Raw genomic sequence first — 23,704 nt, 5'->3', positions numbered from 1 at the left:
TCTTTCGCGGTGTCCGACCACCGCTTTGGGTGGAGTAGGCTGTGACGACCTTCCTTCCGGGCTGTGGTTTCACTCTTGAAGAGCTTTTAGTCATTTTCCATAAATACAGCAGTGACACAGAGAAGAGGAAGGGAGACTTTCATTGCATCATAATATACTCTACAGGTTTTTAGTGTGTTTCACTTAATAATGTACTGTGGTTTCAAATTAACCATTGAAAGGAATGTAAGGGTTCTTTATGAGCGATCTTGATTATTCAGCACGACCCATTGGTGGTTTTATATGGAAAACGGTGGAGCACTAACCACTTTTAGATCTAGGCCGCACACCAAACTCCTGGAAAACTTGTCAAATATATATTCAGTTTTACTGTCTAGTGTGTGTGTTTTAATTACCTTCAACATTTAATTCGAGAGGGTCTGAGGGTAGCAAGAAAATGGACCACTGGAGTAATGTGGCCTATAAAAAGCATAACAGTGTAAACTTGCATTTGAATAACTTTATTTTTCTGTCTCCTCAAATCCCAAATCTGATGGAAAAAAAACAATAGTTGCTTGTACCTAGTTTTGATAATGGAAAAGGGTCAATAGCAAGAAGAGTCGAATAGGTTCTTGGCAATCCCACAAATTCTGCTGAGCAGCAAGAGGACGAGTAAAAAAAAGAAATACAAAAAGAACAGTGGTACCTTGACTTGCGAGTACAATTCATTCCTGCAAACAAGCTCACACTTCCATTTACTTCCACAATGTCATTTTTTTTCCAAATTGAAATGCCATTCATCATCCCAGGCCCCAAAAAGCACCACATTTTTAAAATTGCTTTCAATTAATAAAAATAACACTTGTGTTGTACAAAAACCAATAAAGAGTGTAAATTAAACTGTTTTTTTTTTAAGTGTAATTAGTGTAACTCTAGTCAGAATGACATAGTTATCTACAATCTTAATTCCGGGTAGTCAACCTTAGCTTTTAAATGTTAAGAAGGCTTGCCATATTAGTTGTGGCCTACAGCTCACTTGTACCTCAATCTTTGGCTCACACACACACACAAAATAAATAAAAGACTTGACTAAGCGATAGTTCGCAACTCTAAGAATTCTTTCAAGGTCCCATATTTGGGCTATTTACAGTAGACCTCCATTGAGTGACTTTCTCACATGGAGTTAGTATAAAAGTGTCAATTTCATTAAACAAATAATTGCTGACAGCTACTTCTGTTTGAGACGGCTTTGTATCCGCTTTGACCATATTTGGCTAAGACTGCTGCCTTTCCTTTGACTGGTTGCCTCCTTGTAGAAGACCCACTTGTGAGAGCACACGTGTTTGTTATGTTGACGGTGCTGGTTCAGAATTGGAGAGGGAAGGCACAGATCTACCCTAGTGACATAGATAAGGTTGAGAAGTTCGAATGACCTGATTTCAGTCCTTTCATCAGAAAAACCTCTGGAACTTAGGAATGCATGGACGACTTTAATTCATATTTCACGTTTACTGAGGCAATGAGACAATATTACATACCAAATAATAAAAAAAGTTGGTTTGGCAAAATATGTCTCCACTGTAAATATTTTTTTACTTCATCGAGGTCCAATTGAATCTGCTGCATCTGCTGCATCCGTAACTGCCCCAAGTGGCAATAAAAAAAAAAGGGGCTTTTTCCAGCCACGGCCACGACACTGAATGGCAAATTCGGAACAGGAAATTACTCTAATAATGCAAAAAGGACTATCAGACACCGGTATTCATGCTTTGTATTACATATAACATTTAAGAGTCAACTCACCCATTGTCTCTGCTGTTAATTTTTTTATTGATTGATTGCCTGTCCTTTTCAGCTGCATAGTTATGCAGAATGGTAGATCTTTTGTGCTGGAACAGTTTTGCTGTGCAACAAGGAAGTTTGAAATACTCCCTCTGCCCAGGAGTCAAGCTGAGAGAAATGTGATTGTTTACATGTTTTAAAGGAAAGTGCATACTCCAGGTGTCATCAAATCTATTTGTACCTCCACTTGCTCCTGTGGTCACAGGTAAGTGGTGTCTTCTAATGAAACACCACACACTCTGTTGCATACTCCTTGCAGCTTGTGGATATGACGGTGCTACGTGTCCCACTATCCCACACAGGAGCAAATTGGCTCACCTCTGCATCCCACACAAGCCCTCTCTGCAGCACAGGCATCAGTCAAGAGTGTGAGGCTGCTGCTGCTGCTGCCAAGTGGGCTTGGTGTAGCATTATGCTTTTTAGGCAGCAATCATCTCACCCTGGTTTGAATAAAGCCTCCTCTGTGAGGACTGCGAAGAAGAAATGGCTCATTTTCCTATGCTTGAAAATGACTATAGTTTGCTTGCAGGGACTTTGATCTAAAATTGTATCCCACGGGAGACGAAGCGCATCAAGAAAACAGACTGCGACAGCAAAGTTGAGACTGTAGTTTAATACTGCAGCACTAATGGCATTTTATTGTTCGGCACAGTAACAGGGTAAGCTAACAGTAGCATATGTTTATTTCAGTCATTTCTAGTGAGACATGTTGCTTGAAACCTACAATAGGTATTATTTCTAGCAAATATGGAAGTCATACTGTATATTTTCAAGTCATAAATCTCAAGTCTTAACTTTAACATTTCAAGCAAGTCCCAAGTTACTGTCGCAAAAACCAAGCAAGTCAAGTCCCCATTAAATTTCAAGCAAGCCATACAATCATGCTCAGTAACATATATTCGCACTTTGCTCTCAGTATCTGTAGTTGCATTAGATAGCTGTACTAACACATTTCACAATCATTTTTTATGGTTTTTAAACAAGTCTCTGTATTATCCATTAGTCTTTTCAAAAGCATAACTGACATGGCGCTTAATGTTTGACCAGCTATTTGTTAGCTAAATTAATGTAAACGTAGTTTACTTGTCTTTGTGGGTTTCATAGTGACGAATTTAGTGTATTTTGTTTGTTTTTTGGAAAACCTTGCATGTTGCAGATTCCTTCAATTTTGGATTACACTGAAAGGTGTCCCTTTTCCCAATTTGATCAAAAATATAACCTCTCAATCCTAACATAATAATCCTGCTTCCTCCATACTTGCTTCATGAGATGGCCTCTGCACTCCACCCCAAAAAAATTCTAAAACAAAAGGCACACTATTTTGAAAATGATGATGCAACTAGACAAGACTTGTCACATTATTTAATTCAAGTCGAGTGTTTCATCAGTTTTAAGCAAGCAAGTCACAAGTGCTAAAATTAGCGATTTATAAATCTGACTTGAGTCATCACTAGTCCCCGACCTCTGATTTCTAGTGCCCAGAAGCACCTGGCTTTGCCAACGGAAAAAAAGCAAACTGCGTGTAGAGTTGTGGTAAACTGAGAAGGCTATGGATCACGCTATATTCTTTTCTAAGTCTACAAATTTTCCCTAGCAACAAGTAGGGAAATTAGGCCTGTGAATGTGGTATTGAGTGGAAATTCAACCCATGCCAGCTGCATTAAAGTCAGATGCTTGAACTTTTACATTAACAACAGAAAAAAAAAAGTATAATCACATCAATATATTTTTGCTAAAAATGACTCACATGACAACTGATAAGATTTCTGAATTTTTGTACTGAAAGAATAGTGACCAGAGAATGTGGTGGATTAAGGTCCGCCTGTGGGAAAATAAAAAGGTCTCAGATTGAAGTAACCCATCAACATTTTCAAAGCCACCTCCTTAACAGTTATTCAATTGATCCAAAAGAAATACGTTCCCTCTGGTGAAACTCTTCGCATCTTTAGTTAGTATTCAATCAGAGTCCAGGGGGAACATTAACAATAAGCCTGCCGCTTCATAAAACCTCTTATCCATCACTTTCGTGTGTGCATCGATTGACTGTTGGGAGCGCTGGGCATCCGAGTCAGAACAACATCAAGAGCTGGGTGTCATAGAAAGTAATTTATTACACAAACGAAAGCTAGTTTACAAATAGTTTCCAGTCCTGTGCATGTGTATAGTCTATTATGAACAAACCCATAATTCATATTTACAGACATTGCATACAGCTTGGTTTACCTGTTCTGACTTCAGCATCCAAAAGTGAAGATTTAAACATTCATTAAAATATGAAATAAAACTGATTCGTACATTAGGAGGCAATTTTCTTCTTTATTTTTATTTGTGTGTTTGAAAACAAACATATTAGCAATAATCCAGCCTCTCGAATGCCTAACAATGTCATTTGGTGGGACTGATTGACAGGGTTTTAACCACAAGTAGTAAGGTCAGGTAAAGCAAGCAAAAATGACAGTCCGCTCGTTTTACCTCAATTTCTTTTCTTTTTTTAAATCCTGACAGACAAAACATTTTTTAAAGCAGGAAAAAAAGTGTAATACAACAATACAAGAGGAGGTGTCTGGAGCAAACCCCTCCCCGTAGACCAGGAAGAGGAACTAGAGGGTTCTATTATTTGAGCAAAAACTGACAGGCCACCATTGGCATTTTTAATCAAATACCATTAAAAGCAAGCAATTAATCAGGTTGTAAAATCGAATTTTGCAAAATAATGCTGAAGAACACTATTTGTTGTTTCCCCAAAACGGCTGTCATTTGGGTGGTTACATGCAATTTTGGGGGGGTTGGCAGGTACCAACACTTGAATGATAAGGCACATTAAATTGTTTAAATGTGCTTGTGGTTGATCCCAGGAACCTTTTGGAGCCTCTTTCACACAGAGGGCTGCAAAATAGCCGCATCTGAGCTTTAACGGGTGTGGGAATCAGACAATTGCTTTGTAACGACGACTGGTCTGACGTATGGGAAGGCCTAGAAATCCTGGATTCAATAGGCTGTGTAAAATGAGCTTCAGATTCTGTCTCATAAGTCTACACTTCTGCCCCCAAGTAAAATACAATAAAAATGTGTTCCTCCAGGATCCACAGATCAGTGGTGATGTGCATGTAAACATAATCCTTCCTCTCCTTGTTCTCTGTCCTGGTCTACAACCAGGAGAAGATCAGCACCAGCAGTCAAAAGTGTGGTGGAGGAATGGGGAGCTGACGAGAAGAGTTTGGGTGGCTCAAAAATGCTTCAACTGGAACCCCTTTTAGTGATATTTGTCATTTTTATGACCCATGATATCATTACTTGTTGTTGGTGGTGGGTGTTAAGAGTAATAATTGCCTCAATCAACCTACAAGTACTTTAAAATGGTAACAACTGGGGGACAATGGTCTGTCAATTGCAACAATATTAGATCAGTGCCAGTGAGGTGAGAGCTCAGTGCATGTACAGGCTGAGTCTGTAAACACAGGATTAACCTCAGATAGACCTCCTGGCTTGAGGCTGCACATGCACACGGGACAAAAACGTTTACAGACACTGGTCTTCATGTTGTCATGTGTTAGAATTGTCAGCACAATTCCACACACACACCCAAATTTTATCCAAGTGACAATTGGAACTTGGTGCATAAAGCCTCATCACAGGGCAAATTCACTTGTCACAGTAAGCGGAACGTCCACCACAAATGATCACGGATGGTTAAATTTTAAGCAAGGGCCAGGATCTCTTGATGACTTTCAGTCTGGGGGGGGGGGCTGGTGTTCCCACCAAATTAACAGTCTGATGGTTTACAAATGTCGGTATTTGCCCACATCCAATCTCTCTTCATCAACGCTTCGCGAACAAAAGTCCCAGGGTGCATTCAGTCTGACAAACAGCCATTTTATAGCGGTAGTCATTAACTGCAGTCTTTTTCTGCCCTCCCTCCTGCTTAGCCGCCATCTACTAATTCTTCCATCCCTCCCGCGCCTTGGCCACAAGTACAACAGGCCAGGTGCAAAAAGTCCAAAATAACTGCCATGTTACAGCAGTACACATTTATTGCTCTTCTTTCCACGGCGAGCCTGCAGTGCCGCCCTTGTGGCCATTTCAAACACCTCCCGCACACCGTCCTTGGTCTTTGCAGAGCATTCCATGTAGCCGAACGCCGCAATGCGGCCGGCCATTTCCCTGCCCTCCTCAGACTTAACAGGTTCCTGTCGGATGAAAGAGACAATCAATATCAAATCTTACTAATATTTCAAAACAAGGTCTCCCACTGACATAAACTATGGTTGCAGTAATTTGTTCCACAGTCAAAATTGTCATTTATTTAAAATATTTATATGTATAGGGAATGGTTTAAATATCATTCACACACTATTAGCTGTCATACAAGTGGAAGCAAAAAAACATTAGAACCAAAAAACTTTTAAACACAGTTAACGAGGAGTGGTACTAAACATTGCACTGCTGATGCACCTCATGCATCTCATTTGTTAACAGGAACTGTCACACGTTTAAAATGTAAAATGAAATCCACCATGTGATGTATGGATTTTTTTACCTTTTCAATTTTTTTTTAACCTGTCCTGGTCAGCTGCATAGCCATGCAGAACGGTGGTGCTGTATGCCTTTTGTGCTGGAACAGTTTTGCTGTGCAACACGGGAGTTTGAAATACTCCCTCTGCATATTTTTAAATTATTCTGATATTTATTGAAACTGCCGGCACGGTGGACGATTGGTTAGAGCGCCTGCCTCACAGTTCTGAGGACTGGGGTCCAATCCCCGGCCCCGCCTGTGTGGAGTTTGCATGTTCTCCCCATCCCTGCGTGGGTTTTCTCCGGGCACTCCAGTTTCCTCCCACATCCCAAAAACATGCATGGTAGGTTGATTGACAACTCTAAATTGCCCGTAGATGTGAATGTGAGTGCGAATGGTTGTTTGTTTGTATGTGCCCTGCGATTGGCTGGCAAACAATTCAGGGTGTACCCCGTCTCCTGCCCGATGATAGCTGGGATAGGCTCCAGCACGCCCGCGACCCTAGTGAGGAGAAGCGGCTCAAAAAATGGATGGATTTATTGAAAATGCAGCCGGACAGAAAAGGATTTTAGGGGACAGAGTGGACAAGGGGAATAGGGTACGAACCACAGCAGAACAATAGTTAGACAGTCTAGACATTTGCGCACAAGTAACATTACAAATGTCAAATCGTGTTCTTAATTTGTGGATTGGGGGAGGAGCGGCAGCCGGTGAGGATATGCAATAACTAACCGAGAGAGCAAGATAAAAGAGGACAGAAAAGAGCAGGACAGGATGTGGGAAATGAGCAAGGCAGTGCGATTGACGAGTGGTGCGATGGGATTCTTTTTTTAGTGTACAAACACCTGTAAGAACCTGTGAGTTGATATGTTAGTATTAGGCCTTGCACAATCAGGATTTTGGGGGCCGATCAGCGAGTTTAAAAAAGCGATAACCAATCACCGATCCGATCACAAGACGGAGCAATATGTCTATTTAAATGAGCTGTTCATTTACTGTATATACTTGTGTACTTAATTGCTCAAATAATTATATTTACAATAAATGTATCTTTGTTCATCTATTTATGCCAGTGAGGCATAGTGACAGACAGAACAAATGAATGGTCTTCTATTAGATGGCGGGAAGTACATACAGTAACTAATGTATCCACTTTTTGTGACATTTTTGTTTGTTGGTGTGCTGTGAGATTTTTCATTTGTAAAATATGTTCCTTGGCTCCAAAAAGGTTGGAAATCACTGTCAGGTCATGTATTCTAATCAGTCAGGTCAAACCAACATTACATGACAGAAATAATAGGTGCTAAGTTACTGTAATTAAATTACTTCACCCACACCGAAACTTTAGAGCATGATTCGACAGAACGGCAGCATGTTTACGCACAACCGTTAGTGCTAGCACTTGCTTGTTAGGTTACATAAACGTTTTGTTGCCTGCTTTCGAGCGGTATCGTATTAAAAGTATGTGAACATACCTCAAGCAAGCTTTAAACGAACGTCCTCTCCTGAGCAGGGGTGACCACCAACACACGTTTTTTCCCAGTTTGTTCTCATAATACAGTTGGCGGGAGCCACTCTTGCTGTCGTCGCCACCATAACGAGTGTATCCGGTCGCATTTGAGTTGACAAGATAAAGCCCAATGACCGTAAAAAACGGGATGCAGTGGTATCGGAATACAACCTGTTTTTCTGACAAATGTTTTTCTGAGTTATCGGGACACATCGAACTCACGCGAGAACCTGCGAACTGCAAGTGACTCTTTGCGGAATCCGTAGTAATCAACATGACCGGCTTACTCAGTGTGATCAAGTTTTATTTTGATATGGGTTTAAGACACTGGGAGATACTCCTGTCTTTGAGTCACATAGATGGTATTGTTATTAGTTTGTCGACATTACGCAGGCACCTTAATTGAACCGGTAAGGTAAACGTGTATGAGCAGGTTGAAGGTGTGCGAGCAGTAATCCGCCATTAGTGAGTCCGCAAAAAGTCACCTGCAGTTCGCGGGTTCTCGCGTGAGTTTGATGTGTCCCGATAATTTCCCGAAAATTTGTCAGAAAAACAGGTGGAAAAAAATTAGTCAGAAAAACAGAAAAAAATAGTCAGAAAAACAGATGGAAAAAAAATTTGTCTGAAAAACAAAAAAATAGCCAGAAAAACAAAGCCCTCAAAAACATTACTCAGAAAAACCTGAGTTTTTTTTTTTTTATCCAAGTGAATGCAATACGCATCCGTACGACAAAGCTAAACAAACTACATTTTGGATTCAAATATACTGTGCACGATGGTGTTGTGGAGTAAATGTCTTTTGCGGCGCCGATCAATGACGTCATTGATCAGCGAATTATGACAAAGCCGATCAGCATAAAACTCTAAATATCGGCCGATATCGATCGGATCGGTGTGAAGTCTAGTTAGTATGACCTGTGTTGTCATTAGTGGTCCCAGCACAAGCAATTAAAGCCTATAGCCAGACATGCAAACACCAAAGGCATGAAAAAGGTGATTAAAAAAACAATTGTTGGGGGGGGTCTGAGGGGGATCCCCCCGGGTTGCGTACATTAAGAAATGTTTTTTTTTAATTAAGAAAATTCTCTTCACGCAGAAAAACTTATTTACACCGCTCAAGTACAAGTGATGAACAAATTTAAGATTAAAATTAAATTTGCCTCATTTCTTTGCTTTTTTTTTTTTTTTTTTGCTCTAGCCTCCAACTTGAGCCAGGCCCATCTCCAGCTGCACCCACTGCCTGCTTCAAGCTGTGCCACATGAATAGCATCCTCTTCCTTAAGCACTCTCATTCTGGAAAACAATTGACTAAAATCATTGTCTGTTTTACTTCATTTTTCACTATTACCAACTTCAAAGGCTCATCAAAAATGCATCCTCCAGGAGAATATTAAGTACAATATTTTAGAGGTTTTTATTGTCCATTTCTGAATTTGAAGTTCGTTCATTCTGTGTTGTGACATAATCCCTAACATCGCTCCTTCACTTAATACAGTTAACATTAACATGCGGAAACTAAGTAGATAATTGGAGCTGCGTTTACTAATACAAGATGTACTAGTGGATCAACTCTTGTCACCGATATGCTTCGCGGTTCCGCTGGGACTACAACCAGGGCCACGACCCGCAACACCTCAATGTGAAAATACAAAAGACCAGTGCAACAAATACGACACTGGCTGATCTGATGAGGAAAAAATGTTGCTTAAACATAACAGTAACAATGGAGGATGTCCGCTCCAGAGGTGGGTAGAGTAGCCAAACATCGTACTCAATTAAGAGTACTGTTACTTGACAATAATGTGTAAGTAAAAGGTAGTCCTCCAAAAAATGTTTCAAGAGTAAAAGGTACACAGTGAAATAATTACTCAAAGTACTGAGTAAAGAGTAACTTCTGATTTTTTTAACCACAGCATGAACATCAATAAAAAAAAATTACAATATAAAATGTGAATGTGCACATTCTGATATTGCTGTGTGTGTGTGTGTGTGCGTAGTCAAAACTACAACAAAACCTGCAATTTACTGCACGGTGTTTTCTCAAGTTAGAAGTGAACTGAAATATCCACGTTTGCGCAAACAGTACCAGACAAATACTACAATATATGAAAGCTGTTGTTTTTGTTCGTCTAAATGTAAACACGAGTAGCGCGCCGTTGCCTTCATGGTAACGACGACTTTCCCAACATGGTGGCCACTTAGGCACGACAATTAGCGGAGCTGGCTTCTCTATGTTAATACCTATGCCCGGGAAGCCCAATGGAAGATGATGTGTGAGGTCATGTGACTTTCTTGTGTCGTTTGATTGGTGAACTAGACTTAAACGTCATTAGCGCTTAAATTGGATTGACGCAAACAGTGGCCAATGCGGAAGTCGAAGTCGTAGTCTCACGCACGAAATAGTTGATAAACAAGCAATAATTGATAAAAGTCACGAGCGACATTTAGATCATTGTAACGGAATAAAAGTACCGTTACTTCTTGACAGTAGAAGCAGCGGAAGTGTTTTTTCTGGTCTCGTCAACTCCTGTGACTTATCCAAACAAAACAGGTCCTGAGCGCACAGATGGAAGCTCAGGCCGATGCGCGCGCATATTAGTCCGCCGCGGAGTAATATTCAGAAATTACATCTGTGTGTGGATGGTGGATGTGTGGTATGGATCTAGCTGCCAGTGTTCAAGGAGTAAGAAACAGCCTATGACATCAGCGACTGACTTGCATGCATGTATGTATAGCCCGCCCCCCGCCACTCACCAATGCACCCCACTGCCAGGGGGGACGCAGGCCCCAGGAGTCAAGCCAAGAGAAATGGGAAAACCCACCACCCACCCTACTTCTATGGATACCAGGTCCCCGACTGGCAACCATTATCCCTGTTCTGTGATCATATGGGGTGGGGTGTAGTACATTAAAATTGGGGAGACTGGTGGGGGTGAGGAGAGACAGTCACAGGGCAATGATAACCCGTAACAGTCACCCCCACCCAGGCCAACCAGCTCCCCAAAGGATGTGCAAATGTATGTGGTGCATTAAAAATCCGCAGGAGAAAGGCATTGCAGGCCAGAGAGCAGGCCGGAGTGCCGGGACACCTGGCCGAGTGTCCTCCCCAGCCCGACACTGCCCTTCCAGAAGGCAGGCCCATCCAAGGCAGGAGGTGCAGACACCCTACCACAAACCCAAAGTCGGCCGGGGACCCCACACAGCTCGAGGGAGAGAGAGGCGACGACCACGGCGGAGCGCCCCGGGGAGTGGGAAGAGGAGGACACAGGCCCGGCCAGGATGCAGCAGCACGAAATTAAAACATGAAAACAACATGTATCTAACACTCTGGATCACAATTGACAAGCTTATAGCAGCAAACCAATTGGGGGCTGGCTACCTAGCTGTAGAAGCTAACATGGGAGTCTTTACTCTGTGCTTTTCTGGTCAAATAGCTCAGACAATTGGACTCAAATGCGCTACATAATAAGATCAAAACTTTAAAAAAAAAAAAATTAAAAATAAAATTCCGATACGCAACTCCAACCTCTTCATCAAGTTTGGAGACGACAAACTGTGGTGGGTCTCATCAGCAACGGGGACGAGACAGACTACTCTTAAATGAGGTTAGCCGCCTGGCCAGGTGGTGCACGGACAACAATCTCTCCCTGAACGTGGCGAAAACTAAGGAGTTTGTTGTGGACTTCAGTAGAGTGCACTCCCAGCATGCTCCCCTGAACATCAATGGTGCTGCGGTGGAGAAGGTGTGCGGCACCAAGTTCCTGGGAGTGCACGCCACTGAGGCCCTCTCCTGGACCAGCAACATCTCATTACTGGCCAAGAAAGCTCACCAGCACCTCTACTTACTGCGGAAGCTGAGAAGACCCAGAGCACCGACCCCCATCATGTGCTCGTTCTACAGAGGGGCCATAGAGAGCATCCTTATCAGCTGCATCATTGTGTGGTTCGGAGCCTGCACCGCATCCTGCCGCAAGACTCTCCATCGCACAGTGAGGGCAGCTGACAAGATTGTTGGAACCTCCCTTCCGTCCTGCAGGACATTTACAGCACCCGCCTCACCCGCAAAGCCCTCTGCATAGCGAGGGATGTCATACATCCATCTCACAGCCTCTTCAGTCTGCTACCATCAGGCAGGAGATTGCGGGCCAGGACCAGTCGACTTAAAGACAGTTTTATGCATCAGGCTGTCAGGAAGCTGAACTCTCTGCCCGCTCTACCACCTCTAACTCTCTTGTCCTCTGCCCCCATAAACTCCGACCCCCCACGCACATGCACACACCTCCCCACACTGCCTTCTAATTTGTAAATCTCTTTCTGTGCCTTGGTACTCAGACTTTGACTATTTTGCACGTCTGCTAATCTTTGATATTTGCACATTTAATTTATACTTTTTATACTGCATATACCATAGTTTTATTTAGATTCTTTATACTGATGTTTATTATTTATAATTTTTTTAAATATTTTTTTCTATCACCGTGGGCCCTTGAGTACCATAATTTCAATCCTCTGTATGTGCTACGCATATTGTAGAATTGACAATAAAAGTACCTTGTAGCTTAAAGCCTTTGTTCAAAGAAAACTAGTCAAGCGAACAGGAAAGGAGAAAAAAATAAAATTACAAGATAAAAACAGTAAGGGCGCTAAACTGTTCCAACGAAGCACGTGGAAACACTTCTGCTCAGTTATACACTTGAGTAGTGCCTTCTGACCTGACTATGATGACACTGAAACACTGGGAAATACAGGACTAAAAGGACGGCGCCAGTTTTTCTGGCATTAATCTCATTGGCATTAAATGAGATGCTTGCTTCAACTAACTTAAATCTCTTTTTGTCCTTACCAGTCTTTTAAAAAAAAAGTATCCCCCAAAAGCCAATGGAAAAAGCAAAACACAGGTAGCTTATCCTTTTGTGCTGGCCAAAATTAGGTCTAGTGAGGTTTGCGTGATATGATGACTTCATGACATGTATTTTGAGGGAAATAAAAAAAAAAAACATTTAAGATGTATTTTCCCAAAAAGTCCTTCCCATTCCAAATTAGACTATCTTTAGCTCACTCTATGGTATGTGAAACAAGATTAAGTACCTGCTTCATCTTAGCCAGCTCCCGACGCGTGTGCTCATCATTGCGCAGGTCTTTCTTGTTTCCGACCAGGATTATAGGAACATTGGGACAGAAATGTTTCACCTCGGGTGTCCACTTCTCTGGAATGTTTTCTGGTTCAAGGAACAGAATGAAATAATTTGTCGGTTAGATGCACAGTTGACAAGATACATTTCATGAATATTTGAAACCAGGTTTTCCAGATATCAGATATCACTAAGCCAAACAAAGGAAAAAGATTGCATTTATATTTGTTTTGGGTGCAACCAAGCAACCAGTGAAACCTTTATTTTTGGCTGTTTGCAAATACTGTACACTCAAAAACCAGAAATAACAGACTGCACAGGATCGCTTGTGAAAAGCCATTTCATGGCACAACTCTTCCGCTTGCGAATGAAAAGATGATCATGCTTCTGGCGGCAAAGAAAAGCTTCCATTGCTTAAGTGAACATAGACGTCTGTCATAAATATAGTGTTCAAGAAAGGCAGGAATGTAGTGGCTCAGGTCTTCTCCTAGAGCACATAGCTTTTACCTTTGTTTTATTACTAGCATAATTGACATTGTCCACTCATTTAATCATGTTTATGCATGACACTTAAATTATCTGCTGCTTTCATCACCTCATTTTATATGAACCAATTTCCATAACACGAGGAAAGAGTTCTTCATTATCCTAATCGAAGTGCATTGCGTGCCATTTTGCAGGATGACTGCCTGCTGGTGACTGAGCTAGCAGCCATTTGTTCTTGCAGTTATTTAATGTATGTTATTAATGATTGCATATAAAAAAGATAACTCAGTAGTCCCAGAAATTACGTATTATTTTGCTAATCAAAATGGCTGGACAGGAGGAGCGTATTAGAAAATTTCTTTTTGTGCGTGACTGTTTACACTCACCCAAGCTGTCAGGGCTGTCAATGGAAAAGCACATTAGAATGACATCAGTGTCTGGATAAGAGAGTGGTCTGAGCCTGTCATAGTCCTCCTGACCAGCTGTGTCCCACAGAGCCAACTCCACCTGCAACATACACCGTATGTATACACACACATTTAAAAATGCTCATTTTGATTTGATTTTGATTTTCCAGACATGAGGCTTATGATAGAAGAGTTGATGTGGGACTGCATCACAATACAATTATACAGTTGAAACCAGAAGTTGTCCATGTGATACAAAGTATGCAATAGTGCCATGCCACATCAGTGAGTGTGATCTCCTACCTGTTTGCTATCCACTTCGATGTCAGCCACATAGTTCTCAAACACAGTGGGGACGTACACCTCCGGGAACTGGTCCTTGCTAAAGACGATCAGAAGGCAAGTCTTCCCACATGCGCCATCCCCAACTATCACCAGCTTCTTACGGATGGCTGCCATCCCTTGATAGAGGAGGGGGGCGGGAACAAGTAACAATGAATTAAAACGCTACTTAAAGTGTTACTATTATTACATCACATCTGATGTGAAATGTGAGGCAATTTCTTCAAGGTGTGTACTGTAATACATTGACAGCAAAACTAGAGAGCAGTATGGAAGAAAGAGTGGCACCACAACATTAATAAAAAAATAATAAAAATAAAACAAAATAAATAAATAGCACTTCGCAAGCATGTACACAAAGGGGAAAATGAGGATCTTGGCGGCAAATGTTTTGTTTTCTATGGAACTTGACCTATCACAATTATCAAAAGTCAATGGAAGAAAATCCTGTCACCAACAAAATAATCTGATCAACACAATAGAAATCTCCAGTTACCTTCTTGCTCCCAGTCTAAGAAAAATCATAGCAACATAGTCACTCATGTAATTATAGTTGATTTACCCACACTAATATACACAGACATCATTATGGTGCAGTACAGTTCTACACTGCCAACTATCATCAAAATAAATGTTAAATTAATACGTCCCTGACAGTTGCAATCAAAACAGAGCATTATTACCCTCGTAAAACCACAATATTTGATACAGCTTTTGTGTCACAATGTTGTGGCTGGTTGTTGTATCAGTTAGATATTCTATTCTAATCTCATAAATACCACCCATCCACCCATTTTCTGTACACCTTTATCCTCACCAGGGTCACGGGCGTGCTGGAGCCTATCCCAGCTATCTTCGGGCGAGAGGCGGGGTATACCCTGAACTGGTCGCCAGCCAATCGCAGGGCACACATAAACAAACAACCATTTGCGCACACATTCACACTTATGGGCAATGTAGAGTCTTCAATCAACCTACTATGCATGTTTTTGGGATGTGGGAGGACACCGGAGTGCCCGGAGAAAACCCACGCAGACACGGGGAGAACATGCAAACTCCACACAGGCAGGGCCAGGATTTGAACCCCGGTCCTCAGAACTGTGAGGCAGATGTGCTAACCACATACATTGGCAGCAAAACTAGAGAGCAGTATGGGCGTGCCGCCCCCATAAATACCGTTTAAAAAAGAAAATACCATGAGTGAAACTCCCTACAAAACCCTGCAAGCATCCTGGTTGATGAATAATCTAAGTAGGACAATGCTGTCAAAAATATTAGAGCATTCCCTCGATGACTTGAACAAAAAGAAAAGACAAAAATGGGCCAGTGGGAGCCTGGAGGCATGTCTGTGGTCAATGTTTGACCAGCCACAGGCTAAAGTCTTGATAACAATCTGCCCACCCCTTCAACAAATGCCACCTTAGTACTGAAAGGCGAGTCATTACAGACACTAATGGTTGCTTCAGCACTGATTAAAAAGCCCACATCAGTATTGATCACAGGCCCACCACAAAACATGGTGAAGGTGGATATCACTCATTAATGTGTGTTAAAATAGAACAGGAAAACACCAGCAGGAAAAAAAGGAGACAATAAAGAAAGGCGACAAAACAGGAAAATCCCCATGAACATAACATGAGATTGTTGCGTCTGAACTCAAGTCATTTCCTTCTACTACAGTGACTTCAATCTATCATTAATGAATATGGAGCAACTTAAGGATCTAAACTAAGCGCAAAGTCCTCACAGAGAAAAAAAAAAGGAAAAGAAAAATCAGGTCAAATTACACAGGGCTGGCAAAGACACGTCAAATTCAAATGCGAAATTAATAAGGTTTCGGAACATTTAACCAACTAACCAGGCTGACGTCGACCAAAAACGACTGGTGCGCTTGTTCATTCCAGGAAATACTCTGTGCATTCTGTAGGAGATTAATAATCACCATCTAAAGGCAGGACGCTCACAATTAACAATATTGTCAAAAACGTGGCAGACGCCAGCCTCAGGCCACCTGAAATACTGTACATCTGAATATACATATCCTCTAAGAGGAACAGCACTCTTGTGAAACTTGCAGTAAATATTTGACATGATCACTCCTGAGCATTCTGTCTGCTACGTTAGGCTTAATGTTTTAATATACACAAAGATGCTACATGAGTATGAAAGGTGCTACATAAAATTTGGTTGATGAGTGGTCGGGAAGCATTTCCAGATCAACTGCGTGCCACGTCCGTGGACGTGAGTGATGTGATGAAAAGCCAAGCAATAGTATTCACAGGTCCGCATTGAAAAGCCAATTCATTTTCAACCTTGCTAATAAAAGGTTGAATGGTTTAAAATGAGAGCTCAGAGACATTGGGTGCGTCTCGTGCAGCTCATCTACAATCCTCGTCGCTCCTTCGTCCACAACCTCATGTCGCCAATTATCAAGGATATCTATTCTCTTAAATGCACACAGAGAAGTGAGCATCATGGAGTAGCTCTTTTACGGAGGTCTTTCAGCTCTTCACCAGTGACGCATACAAATTGGGAGTGAGACAGGGTACACCTTATTTTCCAAATGTTTGATTGGTGTTAATAAAAGTAGATTTCACTTCAGGCAGTATGTTTTTCATCACACGACAATGCACCTACAATTTTGTCTGAAAATAACAACACTGTCACTATCAAACCAACAGTGTCATCAATCACAAATGACATTTTGGGGAAATAGAGCACGGACAAATATTTTGAACACAAGGACAAAAAAAGCAGCCCAAATTAATATATTCTCGCTTCTGCTCGACAAAAAACACATTATCTTTTGAAAACATTGGCTCACTTGAAAATTAGATCAAATCAACCCATGAACATGAGGACATTGATTTACAGACACCTAAATTGAATTTGTTATAGAGCTATCACTGTCATTTGATTCCATTACATTGAAGAGAGGTTCAAGGTTAAAATGTGTGAAAGCGCTGACACAAAGGCAGCTTTTAGCCTTTCCATCTCTTCGGTACAAGAATGGAACATGCAAGATGGTGGTGGAATTGATGATTACCAATGAAAAGGAACATGTTAATTGACTTGGTGGGATCCACCTGACCTTGCATCTGTTAGTCTTGAAGCATGTTAAGAGCCATCCAAGCTCACAGTTGCATGTTAATTAAACAGGTGAGCGATGGGCATGCGGGTTGCCAAAACGCACCGCTTCGTTCCAGACGGATGGTCATTGTAATTAGCAAAGAGCTGCATGGAGAAACATCCTGGCAGCAGCGGACATTGACTTTAGCCTTAGCAGCACCTGGCAGTGAGTCAAATTGTGGTCGCTGCTTAATGAGAGTTTAGCTGGCTGAGCATTTTTACTTCTGATGTTATGCATCTTACATCGAGGCAGTCTGGTTAAACACAGAGCCCTTATCAAAATGACCAAAATAAGGATCAATAATAAAATAGCATGCACCATGCAGCTTTTTTCCTCTAATTTTTTTTTAAACAGAGTTTTTATTTCATCAAACTAATTTATGAAATTTTTGTCACGGTGGCCGGTAATGTCAGACGTGGGCTTGCCCTCCCCCCAACATATCCAGAACAATTAGTGTTACGGCGGTAACGACTCAGCGTTCAATGATTTCTGTAACAAAATACAAATGTTCCGTAACATTTGGCAGCTCTGCTATTGTTACTTTTTGGATTGTATTCATAATGGGAAGGGAAAGCTCATCTCTCGCTGACTTCTGTTCTTTAGACTAGTGACTCACAAAGTGAGATACATGTAGCATGTTCTCTAGTGGTACACGATAGAATCCATTCATCCATGATATGTTACAGACTCGTGAACATTTGATTTAATTTTTTTTAAATCCAGCACAGTACTGTTGTTAAGTACACTTCAATTTTATTTGACTTTTATGTACATACCTTTGCATTTAATCTTTTCAAACTGTTTTATTCCAACATGTTGGTACAATTGTTATACAGTGTTTTACAAGTCACTCCTGGTTTTGTATTCTAAAATTTAAGTGAAACAAAGTGGATGAAATTAACAGGGTAAAACCGGCATTAACTGTGAATATTTGTGGTACCATTTTTGATTTGGAATGTTCATCCATAAGTCAGTGGTATACCTCGACGTGTGCACCACCTTTTTTTGCAGTAATCAAGCCACCTTTTTACACACGCCTGACCAACATCTGACAACATTTCAGGACTCACTGAAGCACGTGTTTCTGACACGTTCTTCAAGGGTTGGGAGATCGTACATGCATCATATTTTGTGTCCCTGAACTGTCAGCTGTAGCTAATATGCAGCATGTAATTTTCCAACAAAATGGCACCCCAGCGCATTATTCGTGCGAGCTTGGTGCGCTCCTGGATGAGCAGTTTACAGATCAAATTGTGCATAATGTTACAGTGGCTTACAATAATATACTTTTTAGGAATCAAAACTGCCTAATTTGGAGCTACTACACTTGTATTTTCATGGGCAATTTTGGAGGTACTTGGAGAGCAAAGTATTTTTTTATGTGGTACATTCTGCAAAAAGTTTAAAGCACTGATTTTACACCTAAATAAAAAAGATAAGCAGTGCAACTCAATCCTGCTTCAACTGACACAAATCTTGAGCAATATACTTCATTAATCAGTGAGGTAAATTAAGGAAAGTCAATCAATTCCACACAACAGACAACATTTATTTTGCTCAATTAATTGACCACTATGTCACCAATGGTGACACACTGGAGCAGTCCCCAGCATTGTGGGAGGATGGGTGCCTTGCTCAAGGGAACTATGTTTCTAAATGTTTGAGGGAAAATAATCTAGAGGCATCATATCATTCAATCCTAATACTGTGTTACAGGCTTGATATGCCTGTACATAGGGTCTGCCGTTTGCGGTGGTCCCGAGATAAGCGGTTTTGAGGTTACGAATGGTGCACAATGAACAAGCAGCGTGAGAAAACATCATCAGCCAGCACAAGAAGGCACGCTCAGTTACTACCGTCCATGCTGCTTTTCATTTGATTGTTTGTCATTTATAACCAAGTGTTCTTCATAAAACTATTTACAGTAATTAGGATTTAACTACTGCGTTAGCAATAGATTACAGCACATTTTGACTTGTGTACAGATTCAGGTTACGCACCGCGGTGCGAATTGAACTCTGTCGTAAACTAACCATCCCCTGTATCTAAATTACTCTTACTATCTTTAACTTCCTCACAGGATTAATTTCCTAAACACATCTATGTGACATGTCTGCTTTCAGCATTATGCAATTAAGTAGTTCAATCTCCCGTTTCAATGCGTTTCTCTAAAATAGATGCTCATGTTATATTTGCAGCACCATCAGAATCAGAATCATCTTTATTTTGCCAAGTATGTCCAAAAAAAACACACAGAATTTCTCTCCGGTAGTTGGAGCTGCCCTAGTATGACAACAGACAGACAATTGACAGAGAATACTTTTGAGACATAAAGACATTGAGAAAAACAGTCGCTGAGCAATAAAAGGTTGCTAGTAATCTGGTAATTGCGGTACAATATTTTTTTGACAATTACATTAAGTTAAAAGCCACTACATTATACTATCTGTAAACAGTATCTCTATGCACTCCGAATGTAGGAAAGCACAGCTCTTGTTTTGACGGTTAAATAAATTTATTATTGTAGGAAACAAAGTTTTTTTTCCCCTTGTTAGGTCAACTCAAACAGCTTTGTGGTACAATCCATCATTTGGTGAGCACTGATCTATAACATAAATAACTGCGCACACAGTGATTTGGTCAGTTTCCCATTCAGCAGACAGACATATTTAACATCTAAATAGTCTACAAACTTATTATAATTAGGGATGCATCAATACCAATATCGCTTCAAATGCGTCTACTCTGTACTCATACTCCAAAAAATACTTCGATATTACCACACCGATGCCACTTCACCATGTCAGAGGTCTGGAGCTACTTAATGCGAAACAGAGATGACAACACTTGGTTAGTCGACTGCAAATTGTGCTCTGCAAAATGGATGATGAGCTATGCTAGGAGGGCAATGGAGGTGGCTGGTGGCCGCCCAGTAAGTTTTGAGGGAGGCTGTCGTGTGAGCACTGATTTTATTGAGCCCAGTCAAGTCCTAGGCTTGGCACCGCTCGTTTCAACCAGCGACGCTCCCGCTACGAAGCAGAGGCGGAAACGGCATGTCGAGTAAAGAGAAGCCTTGTTGTGATAAAATATTACTTCAGTTGTCCTAATACAGTTTGCTTTTATACCTTGCGATATTCTCAAGAAGCAGTATTTTATCTAATTTTACTTATTTCGTAGTTAAAACACAGAAGTAATATGGCATTCGTATTCAAACTTGTATCTCTAATCTATGTACTCCTTTTACATAGTGCCCCATTTGCTCAAATTCCACATAACTGAAATGCCTTGTGTTACAGGCTACATTTATGCAAAATGTCTGGCAAGACTGTTAGAAAAACATGCAGTTGGGTGCTAAAAGGTCAGTAATGACAAGTAACTTTGAATATTGTTAAATTGAGTGCAATCTACACCATGTTCAAGAAAAAGTGGTGTTTTTGAACAATTTTTGATTAAAATAAAACAATTTAATTACAACTGCAAGTTGTAATGGCATTATCAAGTATTGGTACTTGGCATCAGCGAGTACACAAATACACATACTTGTACTCAGTGAGAAAGAAAAAAAAAAAAAGGAAAAAAAACAGGTAACAGTGCAGCCCTTACCACAGAGAGTAGTCCTTCCAACGAAAGCTTCCCAGCAAAACCAGTGTTTTTAAAGCAGCCTGCCACTGGGTGGGTCACCAGAAAGATGGCGTCATCACAGAGGCAACAGATGGCTAGTGTGTCCGCAGTGGAAGAACGTGCAGGCGGCCTCAATTCAAATTCAACACCAGGCGAAAAGCCACATAAAACCACACGTTTGACGTATGACTGACGGCAACCACGGGAGGACAGAAAATTCCAATATGTAAGGGTTACATTCAAAATATAGGACGTCGCTTTAAGGCGTTTAAAAACAAGGCGGGATCGGTATACAAAGAAAAAAATACATTGTAAGAAAAACGAGATCGAAATAATGCCTAGCTGTGGTCTGTTTGATTATGAACCGGTTTAGTGAAAAGTCAACCAGTCGGCTGCTCAGCCGAGGCCAAGTCGAGAAGAGAGCTTCTTTGTTTCACTACAGCCGGTTCGACAATCTAGGCCGGCTGTCAACATTTCGATTTTAAATAGCAAACGACAGGAAATCGTATTTGTGAAACTGCTCTTGTGAGATTGGCTGCGTTGTTCACACCACTGATGCTCCAACATCCAAATTAGAGCAGCTTCCCCCCCCGAGCACAAGTGTCCGGAAAGTGCGGAAGCCGGCATTTAGCAATGGAGGTCGTCAGAGTGGAGGAGAGGAGAGAGAGAGAAGAAAAAGAAGAAGAAGAAAAAAAGCTTACGAAGCTAGCGTCGGCTAACCCGAGTCAGCTTTGCTAGATTAGCGCAACTTTAACAATACTTCTGTCTGCTTCCAGGCCGAAGAATACACAACGAACATCGCTCCGTATTCGCGTGAAAGTACAGAAAGTTTTATTTTATTTTACCTGCGGTTCGTGTAGACTGTTAAAGAAGAGAGTGGAGTAGAGTCACTCGTCGTTTCTGCCAGCAGCAGCCCCTCCGTATTCTACAATGCAATGCTTCACGGGAGCGCGCGGCCAAGGTTGGGAGGGGGAAGGGAAGGGAAGGGGTGGCGGGCACGAGCTCGAGAGCCACACCTGCGCGAGCACGTCAGCGAGGTTCACGACGACGCGCGCACATCAACACTGCTCCGGGAAAATGAACGTTTCCTCCAGCCGCAATGTATTCATTGATATCAGATATAATGTATGGAACGGGGACACGTGCTGAATTGAAATAAATCCTATTTTGTGTGTGAAATGTATTATACTGTACGGCTGTATTGACGAAGCCGACTACAAAGTTATGGTTTTTTAAATTTGAATTAATCAATCATTATTAACACTTCCTATCAGGATGGAACGCTCTAAACCAGCCCCAACTTGGTGACAGTTGTAGTTTGAGGTAACTGCCCCACCTAACGGACAGTTTGAGAACTTACAAAACATTTGGATACTTTTTTTCCTAGCATTTTATTCTACTATCATAACGACTCCGACATCTCTCCTTGTACAGTGCCACCCGAAAGTATTCACACCCCTTCACATTTTCCACATTTTGCTATGTTATAGACTTATTCTAAAGCTGATTTGAGTATAGTTTTCTTTAAAAAAATAAAATAATCTACTTAAATATCCATCCATCCATCCATTTTCTGAGCCGCTTCTCCTCACTAGGGTCGCGGGTGTGCTGGAGCCTATCCCAGCTGTCATCGGGCAGGAGGCGGGGTACACCCTGAACTGGTTGCCAGCCAATCGCAGGGCACATACAAACAAACAACCATCCGCACTCACGTTCACACCTACGGGCAATTTAGAGTCTCCAATTAATGCATGTTTTTGGGATGTGGGAGGAAACCAGAGTGCCTGGAGAAAACCCACGCAGGCACGGGGAGAACATGGAAACTCCACACAGGCGGGGCCAGGGATTGAACCAGGATCCTCAGAACTGTGAGGCTGACGCTCTAATCAGTCGTCCACCGTGCCGCCCTTAAAATATCCCATAATGACAAAGTAAAAACATATTTCCAGACATTTGTGTAGATTTATAAAAAATGTAAACATTCAAACATATAGGTACACAAGCATTCACACCCATTGCTATGACACTCAAACTTAAACTTAGTTGCATCTGATTTCCACTGATCATCCTTGAGATGCTTCTAAAACTTCAATGTAGTCCACCTGTGGTAAATTAAGTTGATTGAACATCATTTGGAATGACACACACCTGTCTATATAAGGTCTCATAGTTGACAGTGCATATCAAAGCAGAAATCAAGCAATGAAGTCAAAGGAATTATCTGCAGACCTTAGAGACTGGATTTTGTCAAGGCACAAATCTAGGGAAGGATACAAAAGAATTTTAGCATAATTGAAGGTCCCGAAAAGCACTTTGGTCTCGATTATTTGGAAATGGAAGAAGTTTGGAACCACCAGGACCCTTCCTAGATCTGGCTGGACGACCAAGCTGAGTAACCGGAAAAGAAGTGCCTTGGTCAGAGAGGTGAACAAGAACCCTATGGTCCCTAAGGCCGAGGTCCAGTGTTCCCTTCCAGGGACAGGAGAACCATCCGGAAGGTCAACCATTGTTAACGCACTCCACCAATCAGGCCTTTAGGGTAGAGTGGCCAGACGTAAGCCATTTCTCACTAAAAGTCACATGGCAAGCCGCTTGGAGTTTGCCAAAAGGCACCTTAAGGATTCTCAGACCTGCAGAAACAAAATTCTCTGGCCTAATGAAACCAAAATAGAGCTTTTTGGCCTGAATTGCAAGTGTCATATCTGAAGACGAAGAGGCGCTGCTCATCACCTGACTAACACC

At 41.5% G+C, this 23,704-nt stretch overlaps 1 protein-coding gene across 2 annotated transcripts; it reads right to left on the bottom strand.

The window, feature by feature from the left end:
* Positions 1-3,912: 3,912 nt before the first annotated feature.
* Positions 3,913-21,961, bottom strand: rhoab (ras homolog gene family, member Ab). 2 transcript variants are annotated; one of them, XM_061780266.1, is made up of 6 exons: positions 21,808-21,904; positions 20,945-21,009; positions 14,173-14,330; positions 13,849-13,969; positions 12,933-13,063; positions 3,913-6,008 (listed from the first exon to the last, which is right to left on the bottom strand). In XM_061780266.1, exons 3-6 carry the CDS (start codon positions 14,326-14,328, stop codon positions 5,835-5,837), a joined length of 582 nt encoding a protein of 193 aa, XP_061636250.1. In that variant the 5' UTR covers positions 14,329-14,330; positions 20,945-21,009; positions 21,808-21,904; the 3' UTR covers positions 3,913-5,834. The 2 variants fall into 2 exon arrangements, with proteins under 2 accessions (XP_061636250.1, XP_061636243.1); XM_061780259.1 differs by lacking the exon at positions 20,945-21,009 and having other exon boundaries at positions 21,808-21,961.
* Between the last annotated feature and the right edge of the window lie 1,743 nt (positions 21,962-23,704).

Source organism: Phyllopteryx taeniolatus, chromosome 1, assembly GCF_024500385.1.
Source record: "Phyllopteryx taeniolatus isolate TA_2022b chromosome 1, UOR_Ptae_1.2, whole genome shotgun sequence".
NCBI classification, from domain to species: Eukaryota; Metazoa; Chordata; class Actinopteri; order Syngnathiformes; family Syngnathidae; genus Phyllopteryx; species Phyllopteryx taeniolatus.
This window is presented reverse-complemented; position numbering and strand designations above follow the sequence as displayed.